This window comes from Mobula hypostoma, chromosome 8, assembly GCF_963921235.1.
Source record: "Mobula hypostoma chromosome 8, sMobHyp1.1, whole genome shotgun sequence".
In the NCBI taxonomy this organism is placed as follows: domain Eukaryota; kingdom Metazoa; phylum Chordata; class Chondrichthyes; order Myliobatiformes; family Myliobatidae; genus Mobula; species Mobula hypostoma.
Genome location: NC_086104.1, coordinates 10,781,592 through 10,809,407, shown reverse-complemented (window position 1 = coordinate 10,809,407; position 27,816 = coordinate 10,781,592). Strand labels below are relative to the sequence as shown.

The following is a 27,816-nucleotide window of genomic DNA, read 5'->3' as shown; positions in this document are numbered from 1 at the left end:
CCATTCTGATTTGTCAATCCATGGCCTCCTCTACTGTCAAGATGAAGCCACACTCAGGTTGGAGGAACAACACCTTATATTCCATCTGGGTAGCCTCCAACCTAATGGCATGAACATTAACTTCTCTAACTTCCATTAATGCCCCTCCTCCCCTTCTTACCTCATCCCTTATTTATTTATTTTTATTCCCCCCTCTTTTTTTCCCTCTCTGTCCCTCTCACAATCACTCCTTGCCTACTCTCCATCTTCCCCTGATGCTCCTCCCCCCTTTCTTTCTCCCTAGGCCTCCCGTGCCATGATCCTCCCTCTTCTCCAGCCTTGTATCCCTTCTGCCAATCAACTTTCCTGCTCTTGGCTCCATCCCTCCCCCTCCTGTCTTCTCCTATCATTTCGGATCTCCCCCTCCCCCTCCCACTTTCAAATCTCTTGCTCCCTCTTCTTTCAGTTAGTCCTGACGAAGAGTCTTGGCCCGAAACGTCGTCTGTACTTCTTCCTATAGGTGCTGCCTGGCCTGCTGCGTTCCACCAGTATTTTGTTGTGTTGCTTGAATTTCCAGCATCTGCAGATTTTCTCGTGTTTATGGAGTACAAGAAATGGGATGTTATGTTGAAGTTGCATAAGACACCTAATTTGGAGTGCCGTGTGCAGTTTTGGTCACCTACCTACTGGAAAGATGTAAATAAGATTGACAGAGTGCAGAGAAAATTTACAAGGATGCTGCTAGGACTTGGGCACCCGAGTTGTAGGGAAAAGTTAAACAGATTAGGACTTTATTCCCTGGAATGTAGAAGATTGAGAGGAATTCGAAAGAGGTACAATACACAAGATTATGAGGGGTATAGATAGGATAAATGCAAACAAGCTTCTTCCATTGAGGTTGGATGGGACTGCAATTAGAGGATGTGGGTTAAGGGTGAAAGGTGAAATGTTTTAAGGAGGACATGAGGGAGAACTTCTTCACTCAGAAGTTGAGACTGTGGAATCAGCTGCCAGTGCAGGTGGTGGCTTTGGGTTCAATTAAAGAGAAATATGGTGGGTACATGGATGAGAGTGCTATTTCGGACTATAGTCTGGGTGCACGTTGATGGGACTAGGCATATTAACAGTTCGCATGTCCGGCATGTACTAGAAGGGCCAAAGGGTTTGCTTCTGTGCTGTAGTGTTCTATATCTCTATGGGGTTGAGAGGGAGAATAAATCAGCAATGATAGAATGATGGAACACTCAATGCACCAAATAGCATAATTCTGCTCCTATGTCTTTTGGTCTTAGAAACCATAGATACCATAGAAACTACAGCACAGAAACAGGCCTTTTGGCCCTTCTTGGCTGTGCCGAACCATTTTCTGCCTAGTCCCACTGACCTGCACACGGACCATATCCCTCCATACACCTCCCATCCATGTATCTGTCCAATTTATTCTTAAATGTTAAAAAATAACCCGCATTTACCACTTCGTCTGGCAGCTCATTCCATACTCCCACCACTCTGTGTGAAGAAGCCCCCCCTAATGTTCCCTTTAAACTTTTCCCCCCTCACCCTTAACCCATGTCCTCTGGTTTTTTTTCTCCCCTTGCCTCAGTGGAAAAAGCCTGCTTGCATTCACTCTATCTATACCCATCATAATTTTATATACCTCTATCAAATCTCCCCTCATTCTTCTACGCTCCAGGGAATAAAGTCCTAATCTATTCAACCTTTCTCTGTAACTGAGTTTCTCAAGTCCCGACAACATCCTTGTAAACCTTCTTTTCAACCTTACTAATATCCTTCCTGTAATTTGGTGACCAAAACTGAACACAATACTCCAGATTCGGCCTCACCAATGCCTTATACAACCTCATCATAACATTCTAGCTCTTATACTCAATACTTTGATTAATAAAGGCCAATGTACCAAAAGCTCTCTTTACAACCCTATCTACCTGTGATGCTGCTTTTAGGGAATTTTGTATCTGTATTCCCAGATCCCTCTGTTCCACTGCACTCCTCAGTGCCTTACCATTAACCCTGTATGTTCTACCTTGGTTTGTCCTTCCAACATGCAATACCTCACACTGTCTGTATTAAACTCCATCTGCCATTTTTCAGCCCATTTTTCCAGCTGGTCCAAGTCCCTCTGCAGGCTCTGAAAACCTTCCTCACTGTCTACTACACCTCCAATCTTTGTATCATCAGCAAACTTGCTGATCCAATTTACCACATTATCATCCAGATCATTGATATAGATGACAAATAACAATGGACCCAGCACTGATCCCTGTGGCACACCACTAGTCACAGGCCTCCACTCAGAGAAGCAATTCTCTACTACCACTCTTTGGCTTCTTCCATTGAGCCAATGTCTAATCCAATTTACCACCTCTCCACGTATACCTAGCGACTGAATTTTCCTAACTCGTCTTGTGTTCTAAGTTTATTTTTTCTTCCTCATTCTTCATAATTGTTTAATGTTTTTGTTGCACTTTGCGTCAACTCAAGCCAGCAAATTTCTAATACATGTACTGTATATAGTGAATTAAGTTGAACCTTGATCCTTGAAATAGGGGAGTCTCTTCTTTTGAAAGAAATGCTGTAAGAGAGACCAGAGAAGTTAGTCAACGAGATAAATAAGTTTCTGATGCTTAAGGTATTGTACTGAAAAGTGAAGTTCAGCCACACAATTAACTGTGTATGTGTTTCTATACAAGACCACCCCTATACATGCCCCAGAACACTTCACTACTGTACTAGACCAGAACAAAAGCTAAGAAACACAACATATCTGCTGAGAGAGCCTATCACAAATTTTAGAGGCACTTCAATACCCAAAGATTGGTGGGAATGAGTAAAGTGGGTGTTAACAGTTTGTAAGAAAGTAGTTAAATTTGATTTTAAATGCAAACAACAGGAATTCTGCAGATGCTGGAAATTCAAGCAACATACATCAAAGTTGTTGGTGAACGCAGCAGGCCAAGCAGCATCTATAGGAAGAGGCGCAGTCGACGTTTCAGGCCGGTCCTGACGAAGGGTCTCGGCCTGAAACGTCGACTGCGCCTCTTCCTATAGATGCTGCTTGGCCTGCTGCGTTCACCAGCAACTTTGATGTATGTTAGTTAAATTTGATTCCTCTTTTACATACCTAAGTTATGTAACACAAACAGGAATTTAGTAAGACAAAATGGAGTTAGTGTAGGATGTGGGAATGTTTAGAGAAAGCGCAAATGAACCAATCAACAACAATGTTTTGAGAATTAGGTGTGAGTAGCAGCCTACAACCTTGAGAGTAGTAATGCTGAAAAACATGTTTGTCTGGGAAACTATTCGAGTGAAGGGTTTTGAAGGGTATAAAAGAGACAATTTCTTTGTGCACATGGGAATCTTCTCTTAGGCTGGTTCACGACTAGTGCTCAGAATTGGAGATAGAGACAAGGACATAGAGATGGAGAGACTGAGAAAGCTGTTGGTCACTTGCGGTTTGGTCCAACAGTACATTGTGTAGCATGGGTTAGTAATTGCTTGATAAGTATTAATCTTTCTGTTTTTTATTTTATTCATTTACTTTCTGTATTTTATTCATTATATAAATCTAATCAAGTAATTTAGAATCATAGAAAAGTAAGAACAAAAGCAGGCCCTTCAGCCCATCTAGTCCGTATCAATCAGCCAATGCTCTAACCATGCCAGTAACTTCCCTGTAATGCCATGGGCTCTTAACTTGGTAAGCAGCCTCATGTGTGGCACCTTGTCAAAGGCCTTCAGAAAGTCCAAATATACAACATCCTCTGCATCCCCTTTATCTATCCTACTTGTAGTCTCCTCAAGGAATTCCAGCAAGTTCATCAGGCAAGTTTTTCTTGCGGAAACCATGCTGACTATGTCTTATCTTGTCCTGTGTAACCAACTACTCCATAACATCATCCTTAACAATTGACTCCAACATCTTCCCAACCACTGAGCTCAGACTAACTGGTCTATAATTTCCTTTCTGATCCCTTCCTCCTTTCTTAAAAAATGAAGTGACATTTGCAATTTTCCAGTCCTCTGAACCATGCCGGAGTCCAATGCTTTTTGAAAGATCATTACTAGTGCCTCCATAATCTCTACTGCTACCTCTTTCAGAAACCTAAGGTGCAGCTCATCTAGTCCGAGTGATTTATGCACCTTTAGGTCGCTCAGCTTTTTGAGCACCTTCTCCGTTGTAATAGCAACTGCATTCACTTTTCTTCCATCACACCCTTCAACATCTGGCACACTGCTAGTGTCTTGCACAGTGAAGATTGATACAAAATACACATTTAATTCATCTGCCATCTCCTTGTCCCCCATTATTATTTCTCCAGCCTCATTTTCTAACAGTCCTAAATCAACTCTCATCTTTCTTTTATTTTTTATATACTTGAAAAAGCTTTTCTATCCACCTTGATATTGTTTGCTAGCTTGCTTTCATATCTCATCTTTTGCCTCCTAATGATTCTTTTATTCTTTCTTAGTTTTAAAAGCTTCCCAATCCTCTATCTTACCACTAATTTTTGCTTTGTTATATACCCTCTCTTTTGCTTTTACATTAGTTTTAACTTCCCTTGTTAGCCACGGTTGTACTATTTTGCTATTTGAGTATTTCTTTGTGTTTGTAATACATCTATCCTGCACCTTCATCATTGTTCCCTGAAACTCAAGCAAGTGCTTCTCTGCTGTCATCCCTGCCAGTATCTCCTTCCAATTTACTTTGGCCAACTCCTGTCTGATACCACTGGAATTTCCTTTACTCCACTGAGATATTGCTATGTCAAACTTTACTTTCTCTCTATTAAATTTCTTTGAACTCAATCATATTGTAATCACTGTCTCTTAATGGTTCCTTTATCTTAAGCTCCCTAATCATGGGTGTTCATTACAGTATAGCTGATCCCCTAGTAGGCTCAACGACAAACTTGCTCTAAAAAGCCATCCCATTAGCATTCAACAAAGTCACTGTCTTCAGATCTGTTAAAAACCTGATTTTCGCAATCGACCTGCATGTTGAAATCTCCCGTGATGATCATAACATTATCCTTTGGCATGCCTTTTCTATTTCCCATTGTCTACATCCCAGGTACTGTTGGGAGGCCTGTATATAACTGCCATCCGGGTCCTTTTACATTTGCAGTTTCTTAACTCAACCCACAAGGATTCTACATCTTCCGATCCTAAGTCACACCTTTCTACAGGTTTAATGCCATTCTTTACCAGCAGGGCCATGCCACCCCCTCTGCCTACCTTCCAATCCCTACGATACAATGTGTAACCTTGGACGTTTAGCTCTCAACTACAACCATCCTTCAGTCACAATTCAGTGATGGCCACAACATCATACCGACTAATCTGTAATAGTGGAACAAAATCATCCACCTTATTTCTTATACTCTGTGGACACCTTATTTCTTATACTCTGTGTATTGAGATATAACACTTTGAGTACTTTATTTGCAACACTTTTTGATTTTGCATCCCTATTGCACTGATACTCACACCATTGGCTGCAATTTTGTCCAGTCACCTGCTTGCCATTCCTGCCAGTCTGACTGCACACTATATTTGCTTTTTTACCACCCATCCTATTCTGAATCCTTTCACTCTGGTTCCCACCCATATGCCAAATTAGCTTAAACCCTCCCCAACAGCTCTAACAAAATGCCTGCAAGAATATTTGTCCCTCTTGGGTTCAGATAGTCATAGTCATACTTTACTGATCCCCGGGGAAACTGGTTTTCGTTACAGTTGCACCATAAATAATAAATAGTAATAGAACCATAAATAGTTACATAGTAATATGTAAATTATGCCAGTAATTTATGAAATAAGTCCAGGACCAGCCTATTGGCTCAGGGTGTCTGACCCTCCAAGGGAGGAGCTGTAAGGTTTGATGGCCACAGGCAGGAATGACTTCCTATGACGCTCTGTGTTGCATCTCGGTGGAATGAGTCTCTGGCTGAATGTACTCCTGTGCCCACCCAGTACATTATGTAGTGGATGGGAGACATTATCCAAGATGGCATGCAACTTAGACAGCATCCTCTTTTCAGACACCACTGTTAGAGAGTCCAGTTCCATTCCCACAACCTCACTGGCCTTACGAATGAGTTTGTTGATTCTGTTGGTGTCTGCTACCCTCAGCCTGCTGCCCCAGCACACAACAGCAAACATGATTGCACTGGCCACCACAGACTCGTAGAACATCCTCAGCATCGTCCAGCAGATGTTAAAGGACCTCAGTCTCCTCAGGAAATAGAGACGGCTCTGACCCTTCTTATAGACAGCCTCAGTGTTCTTTGACCAGTCCAGTTTATTGTCAATTCGTATCCCCAGATATTTGTAATCCTCCACCATGTCCACACTGACCCCCTGGATGGAAACAGGGGTCACCGGTACCTTAGCTCTCCTCAGGTCTACCACCAGCTCCTTAGTCTTTTTCACATTAAGCTGCAGATAATTCTGCTCACACCGTGTGACAAAATTTCCTACCGTAGCCCTGTACTCAGCCTCATCTCCCTTGCTGATGCATCCAACTATGGCAGAGTCATCTGAAAACTTCTGAAGATGACAAGACTCTGTGCAGTAGTTGAAGTAGATGCAACCTGTCACTTTTGTACAGACCATAACTTCCCCACAGAAGATCCCAATGATCCAAGAACCTGAAGTCCTGCCCCTGCACCAGCTTCTCAGCCATGCATTTATCCGCCAGATCATCCTGTGGCACAAGACACATGTAGCGTCCAGGAACTACTACACTGGAGGTCCTGCCTCTCAGCTTTCTGCCTAGCTCTCTGAATTTTCTCTTCAGGACCTCTTTGCTTTTCCTTCCTATGTTCCTATGTCATTGGTACCAATATGTACCAAGACATCTGGCTGCTCTCCCTCGCCCCTCAAAAATACTGTGGACGCGATTCAAGATGTCCCTGACCTTAACATCTGGGAAGCAACATACCATTCGTGTGTCCTATTCATGTCCACAGCATCTCCTGTCTGTTCCTCTGACTGTTGAGTCTCCTATCACTACTGCTTCCCACTTCTCCCTCTTTCCTTTCTGCACCACGGATCCATTTTCAGTGCCAGTAACCTAGTCTCTCTGGCATCCCATTTGCATACTGTTGTGGTCATGAGGGGAATAGCCACAAGGGTGATCTGTGCTTACTGCCTATTTATATTTACATTTCTCCTGACAGTCAACCAGCTACTCACCTCCTGCAACTTAGGGGTGACTACTTTCCTGTAACTCTGATCTATTTTCTCCTCGCTCTCCAGTACAAGACGAAGGTAATCCAGCTGCTGCTCCAGGTCTAACACAGTGGGGTGGTTTCCTGAGCAGACTGTCCAGTTCATCTGGCAAAATGCCTCATCACCAGATCTCACCAACAGGCACCAAGACCTCGCCTGGCTGGCGGTGAGAGGAGCCCTCCCAGTCAGAGCCCTCCTGTACGCCCGGAACATCATCTCCGCACCCCACTGCCCACGGGAGGACTGCAGTGAGGAGGAGTCTGTGACCCACCTCTTTGCACACTGCCAGTTCGCAAAGAGGGTGTGGAGGAGGATGGACGGGCTAGTGTCACGTTTTATCCCCAGCAGCTGCGTAACAGAGGACTCTCTGATCTGCGGGCTGTTCCCGGGGACGCACACAGAGACCAACATCCGGTGCTGCTGGCAGATCATCAACTCGGTGAAAGACGCTCTTTGGTCGGCCCGAAACTTGATGATCTACCAGCACATGGAGATGTCCGTGGGAGAATGCTACCGACTGGCACATTCTCGGCTGCAGGAGTACGTGCTGAGGGACGCACTGAAACTCGGTGCAGCCACCACAAGGGCCCGGTGGGAAAGGACCACAGTATAGGTTTCTCCACCCTTGGGAGTGGGAGGGGTCGGTGGGCGGGAAGTATACCCCTCAACAATGATATGGTAAGCTGAACTACTGGAGTGCCACGTGGGTGGCTATAAATACGGATATGTACTGACTATAATGGAAACGTATGTAAAGGATGAAAAGTTATTGAATGGTTTATTGTATATATTTATTTTTGAATAAAGTATATTTTGAAATTAAAAAAAACAGTCTTCAAGGAGCTGCAGCTGGTTGCAATTCACCCAGATGTAGTTCCCTGGGAGACCCTCCAGGACTCCAACATCTGGCATGAAGAACACACAATAGCCATTTACTACACTAGGTACAGTAAGAGAAAATAAAGGAAACCTTAACAGAAACTTACCCAGAGCCAGTGCCTCTTTCGAGCCGAAGCCTCCTTTGAGTCAAAGCCTGACACTCCTACTCTCACTACTGGCCTAATCCCAATGGCCGCCCTGCTTGTCCCTTCTGTACTTTTATCTAATTCACTAATTTTATTTATTTCATTTCAAGCTAAAATTAAGGCTTGGTCCCCACGTGGAGCACAGCAAAATGATATAAGCCCTAGAGTGAAAAAAAACTGATGTAAGAGCAATGGAAGAGCGATCCCCTTCACATTCCTGTTATGTGCTTGGATAGATTTTTCTGTTTCTCTGATCCACTGATTACAAAATGAGCCCAAGCTGTAGTTAGATTATTTTTACTAGATTATAGGCTACAAGTCCAAATTGAAATTAGGAGTATGTACTGAACATTATGTTGAGAAAGAACATTTGGCAACGATTTCCATTTACCCAGAAAAATATTATCAGTAACTCAAATCCCTTCACGTATATTGGTAAAAGGAAGGAAATATAAATTACCAGGATTTGGCTCTTGTGAACTAAAATTTAACATCTTGATTTCCAGACTTTTTGCCTTACTCCAATCATCATTTCCATGGTGAATTACAATTTTGAGAGGCCTTTCAGGAGCTTTGGAAAGATTCTGTTCTGCAATGACCAATACTTGAAAATGGGGCAGGGAGCGGTGAAGATTTTTGAAGGAAATGAAATAACACAAGTAAAATGCTGGAGGAGCTCAGCAGGTCATACAGCATCTGTGGAGAGTAAGGTGGTGGGGAGAGTACAAGCTAGAACTTGGGTTCTGAAACTTTTTTATGCCATAGACACCTACCGTTAGCCAGGGGGTCTGGATCCTAGGTTAGGAACCCCTGAGAAAGAAGGTGATAGGTGAGACCAGGTGAGGGTGAGGGTGGGTGGGTGGTAGTGAATTTAGTGAGAAACTTTGAGATGGTAGGTGTAAAAGATAAAGAGCTGATGAAGAACATACTTGATCAATCCCTCCTTCTCGCTCTTTTGATGGTGAGACCCTGTCGATCCTCGAGATGGGGGGCTTGGAGAAGCGCCATGGAAATTGTAACTTCGGAACACCGAGTTGCTGGTTTCTGCTCTCGTCGTTGCAGGAGCAACTCCTCTCTCAGTAGCTGGAGAGAGAGCCTGTCAAAGATACCGAAGTGCTGGGTTATGGACTGTAGTTTGATGGACTCCAGGTCAAGGTGTCTCTGCGGGCTTTTGCTGTTGCTTGCGTGGTGGGGAGAGGGAGTGAGTTTAATGCTTCTGCTGACATGAATGGAGGGGGGTTGATGCTTGTGATAAGGGTGGGGGGTGCTTTGCGGCTTGGATATTCTATCGTTCATTCCATGGGGTCTCTTATTTCATGAATGTCTGTGAAGAGTATGTATTCTCTGATGGTAAATGATCCTTTGAATTTTTGAAAGAATCTGATAGGAGAGGGGAGACACCATGGAAGAAAGGGAAGGAGGAGGGGTGCCAGAGGGAGGTGATAGACAGTGAGGGGAAAAGAAGGAGTAAGAAGGGAGCCAGAATAGGGGAATGGAAAAGGATAGGATGGAGGAGGGGGAAGAAGTTACTGGAAGTTGGAGAAGTCAATGATACTATCAGTTGGAAGCTACCAGACAGACTGTGGGGGGTTGCTCCTTCAGCCTGAGAGTGGCTTTGTCGTGCCAGTAAATGAGGCCATGGACCAACATATTGGAATGGGAATGAACAGTGGAATTAAAATGGTTGGCCAGCCGGAAATCAGGCTTCTTGTGGACTAACACCATAAGTTGGTATTTTAAGACCGTGTTTGTTGCCACTGTTATGTACAAATCATACAGCACTTCCCCATTCTAGCTTTGCGTGCAAAATAATTGATGTTCATCTCATGTCATCACTGCCCCAAAGGAAGTAATCTCAGCAGTGACATCAAATCAAAGCCAGATTTGCAGACTTGAAGTCACTGCAGGAAAGCAGAACAGAAACTTAATATCAACAGTCTCTAGAGGGTCATCCTTGGACATATCATAAGGCTGGGGCCAATGCTCGGGAAGTATTAATAGCTTTGATAAACACAAGAGATTCTGCGTGTGCTGGAAATGCAGAGCAGCACACACAAAATGTTGGAGGAGCTCAGCAGGACAATGCACTGGAATAAACAGTCAACTTTTCAGACCAAGACCCTGCATCAGGACTGGAAAGGAATGGGGAACAAGCCAGAACAAGAAGGTGGGGGAGGGTGGGAGGAAAATGAGTACAATCTGACAGTTGATGGGTGAAGCCTGGTGAGGGGCTCTGAGGGGTGATAGGTGGAAAACGTAAAGGGTGAAGAAGATAGGGGAGGAGAGTGGACCGTGGGAGAAAGGAATGAAGGGCCTCTGCCTAAAACATTGACTGTTTATTCCCCCCTCATAGATGTTCCTCCAGCATTTTATTTGCATTTCTTAAAATCTTTGAATTATTTTTAGAAAGAGAAATAATTAAAATGGGATCTACACCTGGCAAGGTTGAAGTCAGGTTATAACACAACATAATCATGTAGATACAAGAGGCTGTGGATGCCGGGATCTGGAGCAAAAATAAAAATGCTGTGGGAACTCAATGGGTCAGGCAACATCTGTGCAGGGAAATGGACAGTCACCTTTTTCAGATCAAGAGCCTTCATCTGGATGGAAGAACAGAGGGGAGAGAGCACGTATAAAGAGGTGGGGTGGGGAGGGGTTACAGCAAGAGCTGGTAGGTGATAGGCAATGGAGGAGGGGAGAGTGGGAATAGTGACAGAGGGTGGGATGGGAGGTGCTAGGTGGAAGTGCTGGGTAGAGTCTGATAGGAGAGGCAGGTGGAGCATGGAATAAGTGAGGGAGGTGGGAAGGGCAGATGGGAATAGTGGGGAGAGGGGAACCTGTGGGGAGAGTGTGTGAGTGATGGGCAGATGGAGTGGATAGATGAGGGGAAGATGGGGAAAGAATAATCATGTGCTACATGTGATGGGTCTGATGGCTTATTTTCTTGTTCTGACTTTATGTTTTCAATTTTGAAGGTTATATGCAATAATATTAAAACCTTATGCAACTCCAGCTGATGAAGCAATGAGTTCTTCAAATATTACTGTCAATTTTTTTAGGGAAATTTTAAGTTATGTTCACTTATATGCACAGTGATTTCACATTTTCTATTACTTTCCAATTAGATAAAAAAAAATTTTTAATTGGCTAAACTTAAAAGAAATAAAAGATTTGAATCATGCTTGCCACAGTATTGTAGCAGTTAGTGTGACACTATTGCAACCTGCGTTTGAAGTTCAATTCTGGCATTCTCTGTAAGGAGTCTGTATATACTCCCCATGGAGCATGTGGATTTTCTCCAGGTACTCCAGTTTCCTCCCACGGTCCAAAGGTATACCGGTAGTCGGTTAATTAGTCATTGTAAGTTGTCCTGTGATTAGGCTCGGGTTAAATCGGAGTTTGTTTGGGGTTCCTGGGCAGCATGGTTAGAAAGGGCTGTTCCATGCTATGTCTCTAAGTAAATCATGTGGATTCTCTCTGCATTAGTTAAATCTGTGCATGGCCAAACACCTTAGCGATGCTCAAAGATAAAGATTAGCTTCATTGTGATGTACAACAAAAATGTGTTGTCATAGGGATAAATCTGAGAGATTACACAGAGGTTTCATATGATAGCACTAGAGATGAGGCATAGATGATTTTTTCTTCAATCCTGGATACTCTGTTACTCTGGTCCTGATGAAGGGTCTCGGTCCAAAACATTGACTGTTTACTCTTCTATAGATGCTGCCTGGCCTGCTGAGTTCCTCCAGCATTTTGTGTATGTCACTCTGTTCCTTATCCATTTGCTGCTGTTTCTTCCAAAGACATGGCGAACATTGCTCATTCATCTACATCAGGGGGTCAGAGGTTCATTTATTATCAAAGTATACAACTCTTAAATTCTTCTTCTGCAGATAGCAATGAAACCAAGAAAGTAAAGCATGATCATCAACCCCAAAATCTCTCCTCCCCTCAAAAAGAAACAAACAAAAACAGAACAGGCACATCAACCCCCAAATCCCCCTCCCCTGCACCCGAAAAACAAGGAAGATCGGGCAAAAAACACAGGATATAAAAAACTTTAAGACTGAAAAAAAAATCTGTAGTCCAAGTCCATATCCAACGCACAGAAAACCTGGGTAACATTCTTCAGGCACAGTGGCAGGCCTTTCCCTCTCCATAGCAGAGCGATCTCACCAGTCACGGAAAGGTAGTCTCCCCTCTCCTTAGCAGAGCGATCTCACCAGTCACAGAAAGGTAGTCTCCCCTCTCCATAGCAGAGCGATCTCACCAGTCACGGAAAGGTAGTCTCCCCTCCCCATAGCAGAGCGATCTCAGCAGTCACGGAAAGGTAGTCTCTCCTCTCCATAGCAGAGCGATCTCACCAGTCACGGAAAGGTAGTCTCCCCTCCCCATAGCAGAGCGATCTCACCAGTCACGGAAAGGTAGTCTCCCCTCCCCATAGCAGAGCGATCTCAGCAGTCACGGAAAGGTAGTCTCTCCTCTCCATAGCAGAGCGATCTCAGCAGCAATAAAGGTTAGGTTCCCAACCTTTTTTATGCCATGGGCCCATCAGTTGTGAATATCTAAGAAGGTCTGGATATGATTGTCCTTGAGCAATACAACTGGAAAATGTTACGATTAATAATTCTGATTCTACAATTAAGTACAATATAGTCTTTTTGCTTTCATTTGACACAAAGCAGTTCTTTGTTGCTAATGCATTTGCCAATCATGTAGCCTGAAGCTTTAGTGCAAGAGGACTCTTATTTGGGAAGTACCCAGAAAAGAATAGGCTGAATCCCATCAGATGCCAATTTTGTCTTTATTAAAAATTAGGTCAACCCGTGCTGCATCATCTACCTACAAATCCAGAATCAGGGATAACCTTGCAGTTGTCATCCTTCCTACCAGCAGGAAAGATATCAATAAGGTGAAAAGAGAGGCCAACTCCATCATCAAGATAGCACTTCATTGGAGCCATGAAGGTGGAGAAGACATGGAAGATCAAAGACAACTTGGTATCATACCATAGAGGCAGAAGTGAGGGCCTTGATCCAGACCTGGGGCACAGTAGATAAGACAGATAAAGGCAGACAGAGATGGAGGACCTTCATTGCTGCCCTAAATAGCAACGGTGTAACAGGCTGCAAGACAGAGAAAATTTACAAGATGTTGCTGGGACTTCAGGATCAGAGTTACAAAGTTTGAATAAGTTTGGACTTTATTCCCTAGAGCATAGGAGAAAGAGAGGATATTTGATAGAGGTATACAAAATTATGAGGATAAATTCAAGCAGGTTCTTTCCACTGAGGTTGGTTGAGACTAGAACTAGAAGACATAGGTTTAGAATGAAAGGTGAAATATTTAGGATGAATCTGAGGGGAAACTTCTTCACTCAGCCGGTGGTGTGAGTGTGGAATGAGCAGCCAGTAGAAGTGATGGATGTGCAGTCAGAAGTTTGGATAGGTATTTTGATGAGAGGGATATGGAGGGTTACAGTCTAGCTGCAAGTAGATGGGACTAGGTAGAAGACAATGCTAGCACAAACAAGATGGATCAAAAGGTCTGTTTCTGTGCTGTGATTCTATGACACTACTCCCTAAATGTAGAAAGGATTGTATAAAACAGATGAATTGTTCAAACAATGCAACCATCACAAGTTACTGATTTTCCAAGATTTGTATTAGGTTCAGATTTCCATGAGTTATATTCACATGCTCATCGAAACATTTAACAACCAACACACCTAAGGATGTGCAGGGAGCAGCCTGAAAGTGTCGCCACACATCCAACACCAGTGTTTCAGGCTCAACACAGAACATGCCAAGTGACCAAGCAACAGCAAAGCAAGCCCCATTCCTCCCTTCCTCCCATCCACGCACGCACATGCACACTACTCTAACCCCAGCCAGGCTATCTTTGGCCTTCAGCAGATTCAAGGATTCAGAGACTTCTGGACTTCCGATCAACCTTTGGGCTTCAATTTGAACTTCCATTCAACCTTCGCTAATGACCCAGGACTTGCCAATAGCAATGAGTGAGGAGCCAAACTCCAGGCCTTGAACACCAGACCTGAAGACTTTACCTGAACACTAGGTCTCCTCTCAGTGTCCCTAAACCATGAGCCTGACGGTTGAAGAGTAATAACTGTTGCTGAATCTGATGGTGTAGTTCCTAATTCTTCCCATTGGCAGCAGCGAGAAGAAAACATGGCCTGGACAGTGGAGGGGACCTTGATGATGGAGGTTGCATTCTTTTGGCAGTGCCTCTTGTAGGTCTGCTTATTTGTGAGCTCATGGCCCCCTTGGGAACCAAGAAGGTAACCTGAGCCCGTACTTCAACGCATTCATCTGAAAATTAAAAAACAGTCCATGCCACTAGATAAAGGAGAGCAAGGCAGTTCTCCCCAAGTCTTTGTTAACATTTATCCCTCAACCCTCACTGGAAAAGACCAAATACTGCAAATACTGTAGGTAGACAAAATCGTTCCAGAAATGTTGAGTACTAATTTTAAGCATTATTCCTTCTATAAATCATCCTTCTATATCTGTTCCCCTGACTTTTTCAATCGACTATAATACTTCCCCTCATCTTTCTGAATAGAGGAATAACAAATAATCTTAATCATAATTTAATTACCAATGCAATGTTATTATTCCAGCAAACCTGCATTGCATTCATTGAATGAACAATAGACTATGGATTCAGTACCTCAGGACAAGGCATAGCCAAGGCTGTGAACAATACAATGACTACTTCCTTCTGTCTGGTTTATGGGCAACACAGTAACGTAGCAGTTAGCGTAACGATTTTACAGCGCTAGTGATTCCGGTGATTCAGGAGTTCATACCTTCTCCCCATAACTATGTGAATTTCTCCGAGTGCTCTGGTTTCCTCCCATATTGCAAAGATGAGCGGGTTAAGTTTAGTAAATTGTGGACATGCAATTTTAGTGCCAGGAACAGCGGCGGGTACTTGAAGCATGTGGTGCATTTCACTGTCTGTTTTGATATACATGTGAGAAATAAAGCTATTAAATGAAAATGAAAAAAAGCCTCTAGATCACGGGTTCTCAACCTTTTTTATGTCATGGACCCCTACTCTCAATCGAGGGGTCTATGGACCCCAGGTTGGGAACCCTTGCTCTAGTCCATTTGCCTTCATGATTACAGCAGCTTTACATGAATTGAGCACAAAGATACTTAAAGCTCCTTGTTCCTCCAAAACTTCCCATCTCTGAATTTAATTCAGAAGTGCTTTGATTCCAATTGGGCAATATCACACTAAACTCTGTTGAAATTTCTTTTGCAACATAACTTTTGTCTGTACAGCTTTGCAACTTTTTCGATTTCACACAATCTATTATGTCTAAGTGTCATATGAAAATTATTCTATTTGTTCACTGTCTCTGGATTCCATGGGAACACAATGTCACATTTCATTAATTGGAGTCAAAATGTTTTAATATTATTGTCAAGCTTTTCTGTTCTAATAATTACCAATCACGTCACAAAATTAGCTCCAATTCTACGAATTCTCATGTTTTACTAATCTTGTTTGGAAGCTTACTAAAACCTTAAGTTCATTCGTGTTGAACTATTTATGTCCTTAATCCCAAAAAATTTCATCCAGTTTAGTCAGACATGACTTCACAAATTCCACTCTTTGATCGATCGGTAAGTGTTAAGCCACTGCCACCCTGATGGTTGTTTTTAGTATCTTGGCAAAAGCTGATAAATTAGCTAGGAGAAAGGGATTATTACCATCCAAACATATTTATCAAGCAGGCAGATGAGGGCTTTTGACTGGGTTTGCACTGAAGGATAATAAAAGGAGAATTAAAATAAAGTCTCAGCACGGAGAATTAACAGTAATTGGATCCTAGTTGAATCCTGAATTATAGTTTAAAGCTTTACACATTCCCAAACAAAACAAACGAAACTCAGGTGATTCTGCAGACAACACACAAAATGCTGAAGGAACTCAGCAGGCCAGGCAGTGTCTGTGGAAAGGAGTGCAGTCAACGTATTGGGTTGAGACCCTTCATCAGGACTTTACATTTCCTCTCCCCCACTTACCTCCCTCCTCACCTGAATCCACCCATCACCTGCCACCTTTTACTCTTCCCACTGCCCCTCACCTCCTTATTCTGGTTTCTTCCCCCTTCCTTTCCAGTCCTGATGAAGCGTCCTGGCCCAAAACATCAACTGTTTTTTCATTTTCACAGATGCTGCCTGACCGACTGAGTTCCTCCAATATTTTGTGTGTGTTGCAACTGATGGTATTGTGATTTAACAAAAACTGAGTCACACAGATGCTGTAACTGGGAAATACTGTATAAGTTTTTATTCACGCAACAAAACTACAGGAGAGAGAGTCCAAGGAAATCTCACTCTCCTGTAACAATGTTTTACATTTCTTCAATGCAAAGATAATGATAAATAATAAATCTCCTGACAAAGGGTCTCGGCCCGAAACAGCGACTGTTTACTCTTTTCCATAGATGCTACTTGACCTGCTGAGTTCCTCTAGCATTATGTGTGTGTTGCTTTGGATTTCCAGCATCTACAGACTTTCTCATATTTATTAATAACAATTAACTACAGCTAATTAACCTATTGTTTTCCCCTGTGTATTTTCAGTGGGACAGAATCCAAATGTTGCATTAAATTATGTGCAGGTTTTATTTTTTGAAGACTGGTTTTTATTTTTGTTAATCCGTAATTATGCTATCCATAATGTCGTGCCTCCTGAATGATTTCTAACAGTGTAGAAAGTTCCTGCGGATTACATAAGATGGATATGTGTTATTTTTATTAAGTTTTAGCCATGCTATGTTGGCACCAGAAGCATAGTCGCACTTGCCTCCCTCCGCCCCCCCCCCCCACTGCTTTCATCCTCATAGCTATCCGTTGTTAAAACTTGAAGCCTGTTTCTTCGGTACAGCTATTGGTCAGCTCTTCTAGTATCTTCAATTCAAGTTTAATTGTCATTCAACCATATATGCATGCCCATGAATACAGCCAAATGAGACAGTGTAACACAGTGTTACTCTAGGGTCAAGGTACAAAACAAAGTACCAACAGTCACACACAGGACAAAGCACACATAGTATATACAACACACACAAAACAGTGGAGGAACTCAGCAGGGTCAGACAGTATCTGTGGAAAAGAATGAATAGTTGACGTTTCGGGCTGAGACCCTTCTTCAGGACTGAAAAGGAAGAGGGGAGATGCCAAATTAAAAAAGTGGGTGAGCGGAATAAGGCTAGCTGGAAGGTGATAGGTGAGTGGGAAAAGTCAAGGGCTGGAGAAGAGGGGGAGGAGAGTGGACCATAGAAGAATGGGAAAGAGGAGGGGGCCCAGTGGGAACTAATAGGCAGGTGAGAAGAAGTAAAAGGTCAGAGTGGAGAACTAAGGAAGTGTTGCAGGGAGTGGGGTGGTGTTAGTTTGTTCACTGGAAGGAAAAATCAATATTTATACCATCAGATGGAATATTAGGTGTTGCTCCTCCACCCTGAGTGTAGCATAAGAGGACACCATGGTTCAACTGGTCAAATAGGAATGGGAATAGGAATTAAAATGTTTGGCCACTGGGATGTCCCGCTTTAGGCGGATGGAGCTCGATGAAGTGGTCTCCCAATTTACAACGTGTCTCCCCAATGTAGAGGAGGCTGCATGAGAAACAACAGACATAGTCGACAAACCCTGCAGATTTGCAGGTGAAGTGTTGCCTCACCTGGAAGCACTGTTTGGGGTCAGAATGGAGGTGAGGAAAGAGGTGTATGGGCAGGTGTAGCACTTAGGCTGCTTGCAGGGATGAGTGCCTAGAAGAGATTAATGGGAAAGGGCGAATGGACAAGTGAGTCGTGGAGGAAACGATCCCTGCGGAAAGCGGAGGTTGGGGGGAAGTAAAGGTATGTTTAATGGTAGGATCCCTTTGGAGATGGTGGATGTTGCAGTGGGTAATATGTTGGATGTGGAGGCTAATGAAGTGGTAGGTAAGGACAAGAGAAATTCAATCACTGTTACAGCGGTGGGAAGATGGCATGAATGTGGATGTAGGGGAAATGGAGGAGTTGCTCGGAAAATTTTCAGCTACATCCTTGAATACCTTCCAAGCGATTTTCTCCGATGCCACGACAAGTTCTGTCATTGATGACCTGTTTGATTTCTGGACCAACAAAAATTCCTTGCTTAATCTTGACATCAGTTATTCTGGGAAACATCTGTCTGAAGTATCGAAATCCTTCACAGAAATTTATAGCCTTTCTAAAACCTGTCCTGCCATGCAGCATCTGCCCTGCCTCAGCATGCTGAGGAATGCCTGAACAAGATAGAAAAGTTTCCAATTTATATTGTGGGCAACATTTTAATTGACTTAAATTATGAATTGAAATAAAAATATAGGAAGTTTCAAAAAAATTGGTGCATGATAGGGAAATGTCATGGTGACCTTCTTGATCAGCAGCCCAAAATCCAAAAGATACACCCAAAAATAGGAAAATCTTTGTAGTCCAATGTGATTCCATGCCCTCTTATCATTGTTACCATCAGGAATGAGGTACAGAAGCCTGAAGGCACACACTCAGCGATTCAAAAACAGCCTCTTCCCCTCTGTCATCCAATTTCTGAATGGACATTGAACCCATGAACATCACCTCACTATTTTTTATATTGTGTCTGTTTTTGCACTATTTTTAATTTAACTATCTAATATACATATACACCTACTGTAATTGACCTTTATTTTTTTCTATATTACCATGTATTGCATTGTACTGCTGCCGCTAATTTTACAAATTTCATGACATATGCTGGTGATATTAAACCTGATTCAGATTCTGTTATTTTGTTTCAAGGATTCTGACTTTGTTTTCCCTGCCCCAATCCAGCTTTAAGTTTCTTTCAATGCTCCTGAGCTTCATTACTCAGTACAAGCACATAAAATAAACAGTACTCTATGGCTATGTCACAGGTATTATGCCTGTTGTAATGCTTTGACTTTCTTGGTTTTGCTCTGAGACACTGGCAAGATTAAGAATGACTAAAACATTAAGTAATTCTCTGCCACAGATTTAATCCTGGTGTGTTAATGTATGAGTCATTTTGTGTTGAGTGTTTGCACCTGGCAGTTGTACATATTTAAGCTAAAGACTTAACGGAAAATACAGGGAACACTGCCGCAAGAAAGCAGCATCCATCATCCAGGACCACCACCATCACCACCCCCCCGCCCCTGCCAAATTATCCAGGACATGTTCTCTTCTCACTACTGCCATCGGGAAGGAGGTACTTAGGTTCCACACCACCAGGTTCAAAAACAGTTCCAAGAATAGGCCTTGCACAGTGTACAGTAGGGGACTAAGGAGAGCGGTAGAGAATATTTACAAAGATGTCACCAGGACTGGAGGACCCGAGTTATAAGGAAAGATTGAATAGGTTTGGATTTTATTCCTTGGAATGTAGAAGACTGATGAGAGATTTGATAAAGGTATACAAAATTATCTGTGAATACAGATCCATAATTCATTGAAAGTGGGTTCGCAGGTAGATAGGGCAGTAAAGAAAGCTTTTGGCACATCGGCCTTCGTAAATCAAGGTATTGAACACAGAAGTCGGGATGTTATGTTGAAATTGTATAAGATGTTAGTTAGGCCTAATTTGAAGTATTGTATGCAGTTTTGGTCACCTACCTACAGGAAGGATGTAAAGAAGGTTGAAAGAGAACAGAGGAAATTTACAAGGATGTTGCCAGGATTGGAGGACCTCAGTTATAAGGAAAGATTGACTAGGTTTGGACTTGGAATATAGAAGACTGAAGGGAAATTGATAGAGGTATACAAAATTATGAGGGGTATAGATGGGTAAATGCAAAAAGGCTTTTCCCCCTGGGGTTGGGTGGGACTACAACCAGATGTCATGGGTTAAGGGTGAAACGTGAAATGATTAATGGGAACATGAGGGGAAGCTTCTTCACTCAGAGGATAGTGAGAGTGTGGATCGAGCTGCCAGCACAAGTGGTGCATGGGACCTCGATTTCAGTGTTTACATAGGTACACGGATAGGAAGGGTAGGGAGGGTGATGGTGCAGGTGCATTTCAATTGAATTAAGCAGTTTAAATGGTTTTGCACAGACTAGAAGGGCTGAAAGGCCTTTTTCTGTGCTGTACTTTTCTATGACTCTATGACTAGTTCTGACCCTACAACCATCAGACTCCTGAACCAGTGTCATATACCTCAGCATTGAACACAGCTTATGGATTCATTTTCAAGGACTCTACGACTCATGCTCTCGGTATTATTTATATATTATAAAGCCATAGCAGAAGAATTAGGATATTCAGCCCATCAAGTTTACTCCGCCATTCCATCATGGCTAATTCATTATCCCTGTCAACACCATTTAGGGTGGCATGGTAGCGTAGTGGTTAGCACAAGAATTCACAGTACCAGCATGCAGGTTCAAATCCCTCTGCTGCCTCTAAGCAGTCTGTATGTCCTCCCTGTGACTATGTGGATTTCCTTTGGGTGCTCCGGTTTCTTCCCATAGTCCAAAGACAAACCATTTAGTAGGTTAATTGGTCATTGTAAATTGTCTCGTAATTAGTCTAGGGTTAAATCGGGGGATTGCTAGGTGGCATGCAGTTGATCCTGCACTTTATCTCAATAAAATAAAAAAATTAAAAAATACTACTGCCTTCTCCCCTAACCTTTGACATCTTGACTAATCAAGAACCTATTCACCTCTGTTTTAAGTATACCCAATGACTTGGCCTTCACAGTCGTCTGTGGAAAAGAATTCCGCAGGTTCACCACCCTCTAGCTGAATAATTCCTCCTCATCTCTATTCGAAAGGGACCTCCCTCTATCCTGAGGCTGTGCCCTCTGGTCTTAGGCTCACCCACTACAGGAATCATCCTATCCACATCCACTGTGTCTAGGCCTTTCAACCTCCTCTGGACCCTCTTCAATGCCACCAATTCTTTTCTTAGATAAGGGACTCAAAACTACCCACAATTCTCCAAGGATGCTCTGATCAAGGTCTTAGAAGCCTCAGCATTACAGACGTGATTTTATATTCTAGTCCTCACTAACATTGCATTTGCCTTCCTCAGTGACAACTCAACCTGCAAGTTAACCTTTGGTGAATCCTGCACAAGATCTCCCATGTCCCTTCGATTTTTGAATTTTCTCCCTATTTAGAAAATTGCCTATGCTTTTATTTCTCTACCAAAATACATGACCATTCAGTACACTATAGTCCATTTGCCACTTCTTTGCCCATTCTCGCAGTCCGTCTAAGTTCTTCTATAGACTTTCTGCTTCTTCAACACTACCTACCCTCCACCTCTCTTTGTATTGTTTGTAAACCTGACCACAAAGCTATCAGTTCCATCGTCCACATTATTAAAATATAATGTGAAATGAAGCAGTCCCAACACCAACCCCTATAGTGTTATTTTTTTGTTTTTATTTGGAATTTGCATAGTCTCTCTTCTTTTCCTTCTCAGTCTCTGTTTGTGTGTAACTTTTCATTGATTCTATTGTATTTCATTGCTCTACTGTGAACACCTGCAAGAATTTCAGGATAGTATGTGGTGCTTGTACACACAGACACACATTGTATGTACTTTAATAAATAAATTTACTTAGAATTTTGAAATGAGTTTGTTTTAAAAAACCTTTCAATGGTAATGGAAACAACATACACTCACTGACCACTTTATTAGGTACCTCTTGTACCCAATAAAGTGGCCTCTTGAGTGTATGTTCGTGGTCTTTTTCTGTAGCCCATCCAACCAAGGTTTGGTGTGTTGTACATTCAGAGATGGTCTTCTGCACACAACTGTGGTAACTTGTAGTTACTTGTGTTCCTGTTGCTTTCCTGTCAGTTTGAACCAGTCTGGCCATTCTCCTGTGACCTTTCTCATTAAGGTGTTTTTGCCCACAGAACTGCCACTCACTGAATTTTTTTTTTGTTTTTCGCACCATTCCTTGTAAACGCTGGTGACTGTTGAGTGTGAATATCCCAGGAGATCAGAAGTTTCTAGGATATTCAAACCACCCCATTGGCACCAGCAATCATTCTACAATCAAAGTCGCTTAGTTCACATTTCTTCCCCATGCTGACATTTGGTCTGAATATCAACTGAACCTCTTGACATGCATTGAGTTGCTGCCACATGATCGGCTGATTAGATATTGCATTAATGAGTTGGTGTACCTAATAAAGTAGCCACTAAGTTTAAACAAATTGCAAATCTATTTCCTTTAGTTTCATTACAGTCTTTGATTACTAAGGTTTGGATGGTTTTGTTGTTGTTTTACTCTTACAATAGAATATCCAGCACAGGAAATACGCAAAATGGAAAGCAGCCTATATCCACAACTGTTTGAAAAATGGCGAAACTCCCAAGTCTGGACCTATAGGGATGGAAAATGAATTTGGTAAGCATTAGATTTTTTGTCTTTTAGTACAAATGATTGCTAGCATATTGAGTGGCATGGTTGCATAATGGTTAGTGTAATGCTTTAACAGCATCTGTGACCAAGGTTCAATTCCTGCCACTGTCTAAGTAGTTTGTATGTTGTCCCTATGCTTGCATTGGATGGCTCCAAGTCTGTACTCACTGGAGTTTAGAAAAATGAAGGGGGAAACCTCATTGAAGCCTGTTGAATATTGAAAGGCCTAGATAGAATGAATTGGAGACGATGTGTCTTATAGTGGGTGAGTCTAGGATCAGAGAGCACAGCCTCAGAATACAAGAACGTTCCCTTAGAACATCAAGAATCAACTAAGATGGAACGGTCATGTTGTTCGGATGAAAGACGAACATCTGCCGAAACAAATCTTCTGACTCCCAGCTTGAAGGCATACGTAAAAGAGGCGGACAACAGAAGAGATTCAAAGGCATCTTAAAAGCCAACATGAAGATATGTAACATCGACATCAACAATTGGGAAACCAATGCCAAGGACAGGAAACTCTGGCAAGCCATCATCTGAGAAGGAACAGCAACTTCAGCAACTTTCGAGACCAACAGATGTGCAGAATTAGAAGAAAAGAGAAGAAAATGGAAAGAGAGGGAGCAACAACCAAAGCCATCTGGAACTACCTTTCCTGAATGAATTTTGAAAGCCAAGATTGGACTCATAAGCCACTTGAGAGCCCATAAATAGATCAACAGAACAAAGACCATCATACTCGACCTCGAGGGATAGCCACGACGACATTGTCTGTGAATGAATGCTGAGCTTCAGGAGGGACGTGCACAGAGCTGGAAGGAAATATTCTGGGGGTAGAGTAGGAGGAAAATCCGCCTAGCCAGCCACATCAACCAAATCAACCCTATCGATAAATGGGTGACAGATGTTGGAGCCGCATCGCCCTCACAGCATCAATAAAAATTACCAAGGGTCAAAGATGACGGGTTAAGTTTCTTTTGCTTCCTGAGTAAGGAAAGGCATTGGTGAACTTTCCTGGCCATGACGTCTACATGGTTGAACCAGGACAAGCTATCAGCGATGTTCTTCCCAGGAACGTGAAACTCGAAGCATTTGAGTCCGTCATGTTTTTGGAGTGAGGAGTTAATGTTTTCAGGCCGGAATCCTTCTGGTTGGACCTCAGCACTGTCTAGCAACATTAATTGTGTTTTCTCTCCATAGCTACTACCTGTTCTACAATGTCTGCAATGTTGTTGGTTTATGTGTTGAGTTTCCAGCAACTGCAGCATTGTGCATTTGATGTCTTTCAGATTGTGGAGTGCTTCCACTTGGTTTCTGAGCTGCAGTTTCAGTTCAAGCAAATTTGCACATCTGTAAAAATAACTGGTACCTGGATCACGAGGAAAGTTTCAGCTCCTGGCCTTAGGATGGTGGAAAAATTAAGTGCAAAAATCTTGTGTTGAAACTAAAATATACTTCAATGTTTTCGGAACACCTTAAAGCAAAACTGTCCCATTGTAGAGCTGCACTGGAAGCCCTGGAAATGGAATTCCCCATATCATGAGTTTTGCTAAAACTTGGGGCGTGCCAAGTTACATACCACACTGAAATAAAATAATAGTACTTCTTCACAGCCTCAGAACATCTCACAGTAATTAATTGCCAATGAGATACTTTTCGAAATGTAGGCATTATTGCAGGAGAGTTACAAAATACACATGGACTAAGATGATAACTGTCCTGTGCTATCACCAGTAGGATCATCAGTTGATCTGCCACCTGTCTTCAGGAGTTTCGGCCCGCTTATAATCAAGACTCCCTCGAGGTGGTGGGCCAGCAGTGCTAAAGCACCACCTCCCACTGGTGAGCTTAAAAACTTGGCCTCTATTAAAATGGTAGCCAATGCAGACACTGCGTCTCATCACATACTGTAATATGATAATTGCGGACACTACCCACCCAGCAAAGTGCCTTTTCCAAAAGCTCCCTTCTGGAAAGTGCTATAGGGCTATTAAAACAAAAATCATAATGCCATCTTAAAAGTTTCTTCCCCCAGGCAATTAATCTGATCAACCATTCTAGTTAGCTACCCCTAAACCCCCCTCCCCCCCATTACCCAGTCACTACCGTATAAACACTTCAAATCTGTTTTAATTATGTTGTTACTTTGCAAAAGCATACTGGTACTTACAGTGGCATGGAAAGGTTTGGGCACCCCGGTCAAAATTTCTGTTACTGTGAATAGCTAAGCGAGTAAAAGATGACCTGATTTCCAAAAGGCGTACAGTTAAAGATGACATATTTCTTTAATATTTTAAGCAAGATTACTTGTTTATTTCCATCTTTTACAGTTTCAAAATAACAAAAAAGGAAAAGGGCCTGAGCAAAAGTTTGGGCACCCTGCATGGTCAGTGCTTAGTAACACCCCCTTTGGCAAGTATCACAGCTTGTAAACGCTTTCTGTAGCCAGCTAAGAGTCTTTCAATTCTTGTTTGGGGGATTTTTGCCTATTCTTCCTTGCAAAAGGCTTCTAGTTCTGTGAGATTCTTGGGCTGTCTTGCATGCACTGCTCTTTTGAGGTCTATCCACAGATTCTCGATGATGTTTAGGTCAGGGGACTGTGAGGGCCATGGCAAAACCTTCAGCTTGCGCCTCTTGAGGTAGTCCATTGTGGATTTTGAGGTGTGTTTCGGATCATTATCCTGTTGTAGAAACCATCCTCTTTTCATCTTCAGCTTTTCTATAGATGGTGTGATGTTTGCTTCCAGAATTTTCTGGTATTTAATTGAGTTCATTCTTCCCTCCACCAAGGAAATGTTCCCCATGCTACTGGCTGCAACACAAGCCCAAAGCATGATCGATCCACCCCCGTGCTTAACAGTTGGCGAGGTGTTCTTTTCATGAAATTCTGCACCCTTTTTTTCTCCAAACATACCTTTGCTCATTGTGGCCAAAAAGTTCTATTTTAACTTCATCAGTCCACAGGACTTGTTTCCAAAGTGCATCAGGCTTGTTTAGATTTTCCTTTGCAAACTTCTGATGCTGAATTTTGAGGTGTGGATGCAGGAAAGGTTTTCTTCTGATGACTCTTCCATGAAGCTCATATTTGTGCAGGTGTCGCTGCACAGTAGAACAGTGCACCACCACTCTAGAGTCTGTTAAATCTTCCTGCTGGTCTTTTGCAGTCAAACAGGGGTTTTGATTTGCCTTTCTAGCAATCCTAACAGCAGTTCTGTCGGAAAGTTTTCTTGGTCTTCCAGACCTCAACTTGATCTCCACCATTCCTGTGAACTGCCATTACTTAATTACATTACGAACTGAGGAAATGGCTACCTGAAAACACTTTGCTATTTTCTTATACCCTTCTCCTGCTTTGTGGGCGTCATTTATTTTAATTTTCAGATTGCTAGGCAGCTGCTTAGAGGAGCCCATGGCTGCTGATTGTTGGGACAAAGTTTGAGGAGTCAGGGTATTTATGAAGCTTTGAAATTTGCATCACCAGGCCTTTCCCAACGATGACTGTGAACAAGCCATAGCCCTAACAAGCTAATTAAGGTCTGAGACCTTGGTAAAAGTTATCTGAGAGCTCAAATCTCTTGGGGTGCCCAAACATTTGCATGGTGCTCCTTTCCTTTTTTCACTCTAAAACTGTACAAAACAAAAATAATACAGTAATCTTGCTTAAAATGTTGAAAATAATGTTTCGCCTTTAACTTTATGACTTTTGGAGATCAGTTCATCTTCTACTCACTTAACTATTCACAGTAACAGAAATTTTGACCAGGGTGCCGAAACTTTTGCATGCCACTGTATGTGACCAGAGCTGTGCACAATACTCCAAATTTGGCCTCACCAACTTTTTAGACCATAAGCCCAGAAGACCATTAGATATCCATAATTAGGAATGTTTGTAGATTAATGAGATCATGGATTTAAGCTTTCGGTGTAGCTTTCTCTGGTTCTCATAATGAAAAGTACAAAATTTCATTAAGATAGTAAAAGGAAGGAAGTTAAAATGTTGGCATTTTGAGGTAAAATGGATCCTTTGCCTTCTGTTAACTTACAACGTCATCATTTTATTTTTTGTAATCTCAGAGCTCTGAAGGCAGTACTGCTTCCGGCAGTGGCTTTAGTTGCTTCACTATTCTGATCACTGTGACATTTAATAATAAACTAGACAGGAAGCTGCTAATCAGAATCATGCTTACTATCATTTATATACGTTATGAAATTTGTTCTTGTGCCACAGCAGTAAAGTGCACAACATAAAAATTGTTATAAATTTACAATTAGAATTCCAGTTTAAGATGGTGCTGGTGAATCTCAGTGACTTCTGGTTACTGAAACAAAAAAAACTGTACAAATAAGACCATGTGATCATAAGATGCAGGAGCAGAATTAGGCCATTTGGCCCATTGAGTCTGCTCTGCCATTTTATCATGCCTGATCTATTTTCTCTCTCAGCCCCAGTCTCCTGCCTTTTCCCTGTATCCCTTCATTCCATGACCAATCAAGAATCTATCAGGCTCGGCCTTAAATATACAAAAAGACTTGTCTTCCACAGCTGCCTGTGGCAACAAATTCCACAGATTCACCACTCACTAGCTAAAGAAATTCCTCCTCAGAGAGCTTGTTCTGAGGCTGTGTCCTCTGGTCTTAGACTCTCCCACCATAGGAAACATTCTCTCCACATCCACTCTGTCAAGGCCTTTCACTATTCAATAGGCTTCAGTGAGGTCACTGCCTCCTTCTGAATTCTAATGAATACAGGTGCAGAGCCATCAAATGCTCTATGACAAGTTATTCAATCCTGGGATCATTTTCTTGAACCTGTTTTGAACCCTCTCCAGTTTCAGCACATTCTTTCTAAGATAAGGGACCCAACAATGCTCAGAGTACTCCAAGTGAGGCCTCACCAGTGCTTTATAATATGTCAACATTACATTCTTGCTTATATATTCTATTCCTCTTGAAATGGATGCTAACATTGCATTTGCCTTCCTCACCACAGATTCAACCTGCAAATAAACTTTTAGGGAATTCTGCACAAGGACTCCCAAGTCCATTTGCACCTCAATTTTTTGTATTTTCTCTCCATTTAGAAAATATTCAACCCT

At 42.4% G+C, this 27,816-nt stretch overlaps 1 protein-coding gene across 2 annotated transcripts in view; it reads left to right on the top strand.

The window, feature by feature from the left end:
- vta1 (vesicle (multivesicular body) trafficking 1) overlaps positions 1 to 27,816 on the top strand; it is a 348,619-nt gene that overhangs the window by 201,268 nt on the left and 119,535 nt on the right. For both annotated transcript variants that reach the window (XM_063055463.1, XM_063055462.1), the window contains one exon: positions 22,594 to 22,702. In XM_063055463.1, the coding sequence (XP_062911533.1) occupies positions 22,594 to 22,702 (109 nt within the window). The remainder of the gene's footprint in view (positions 1 to 22,593; positions 22,703 to 27,816) is intronic.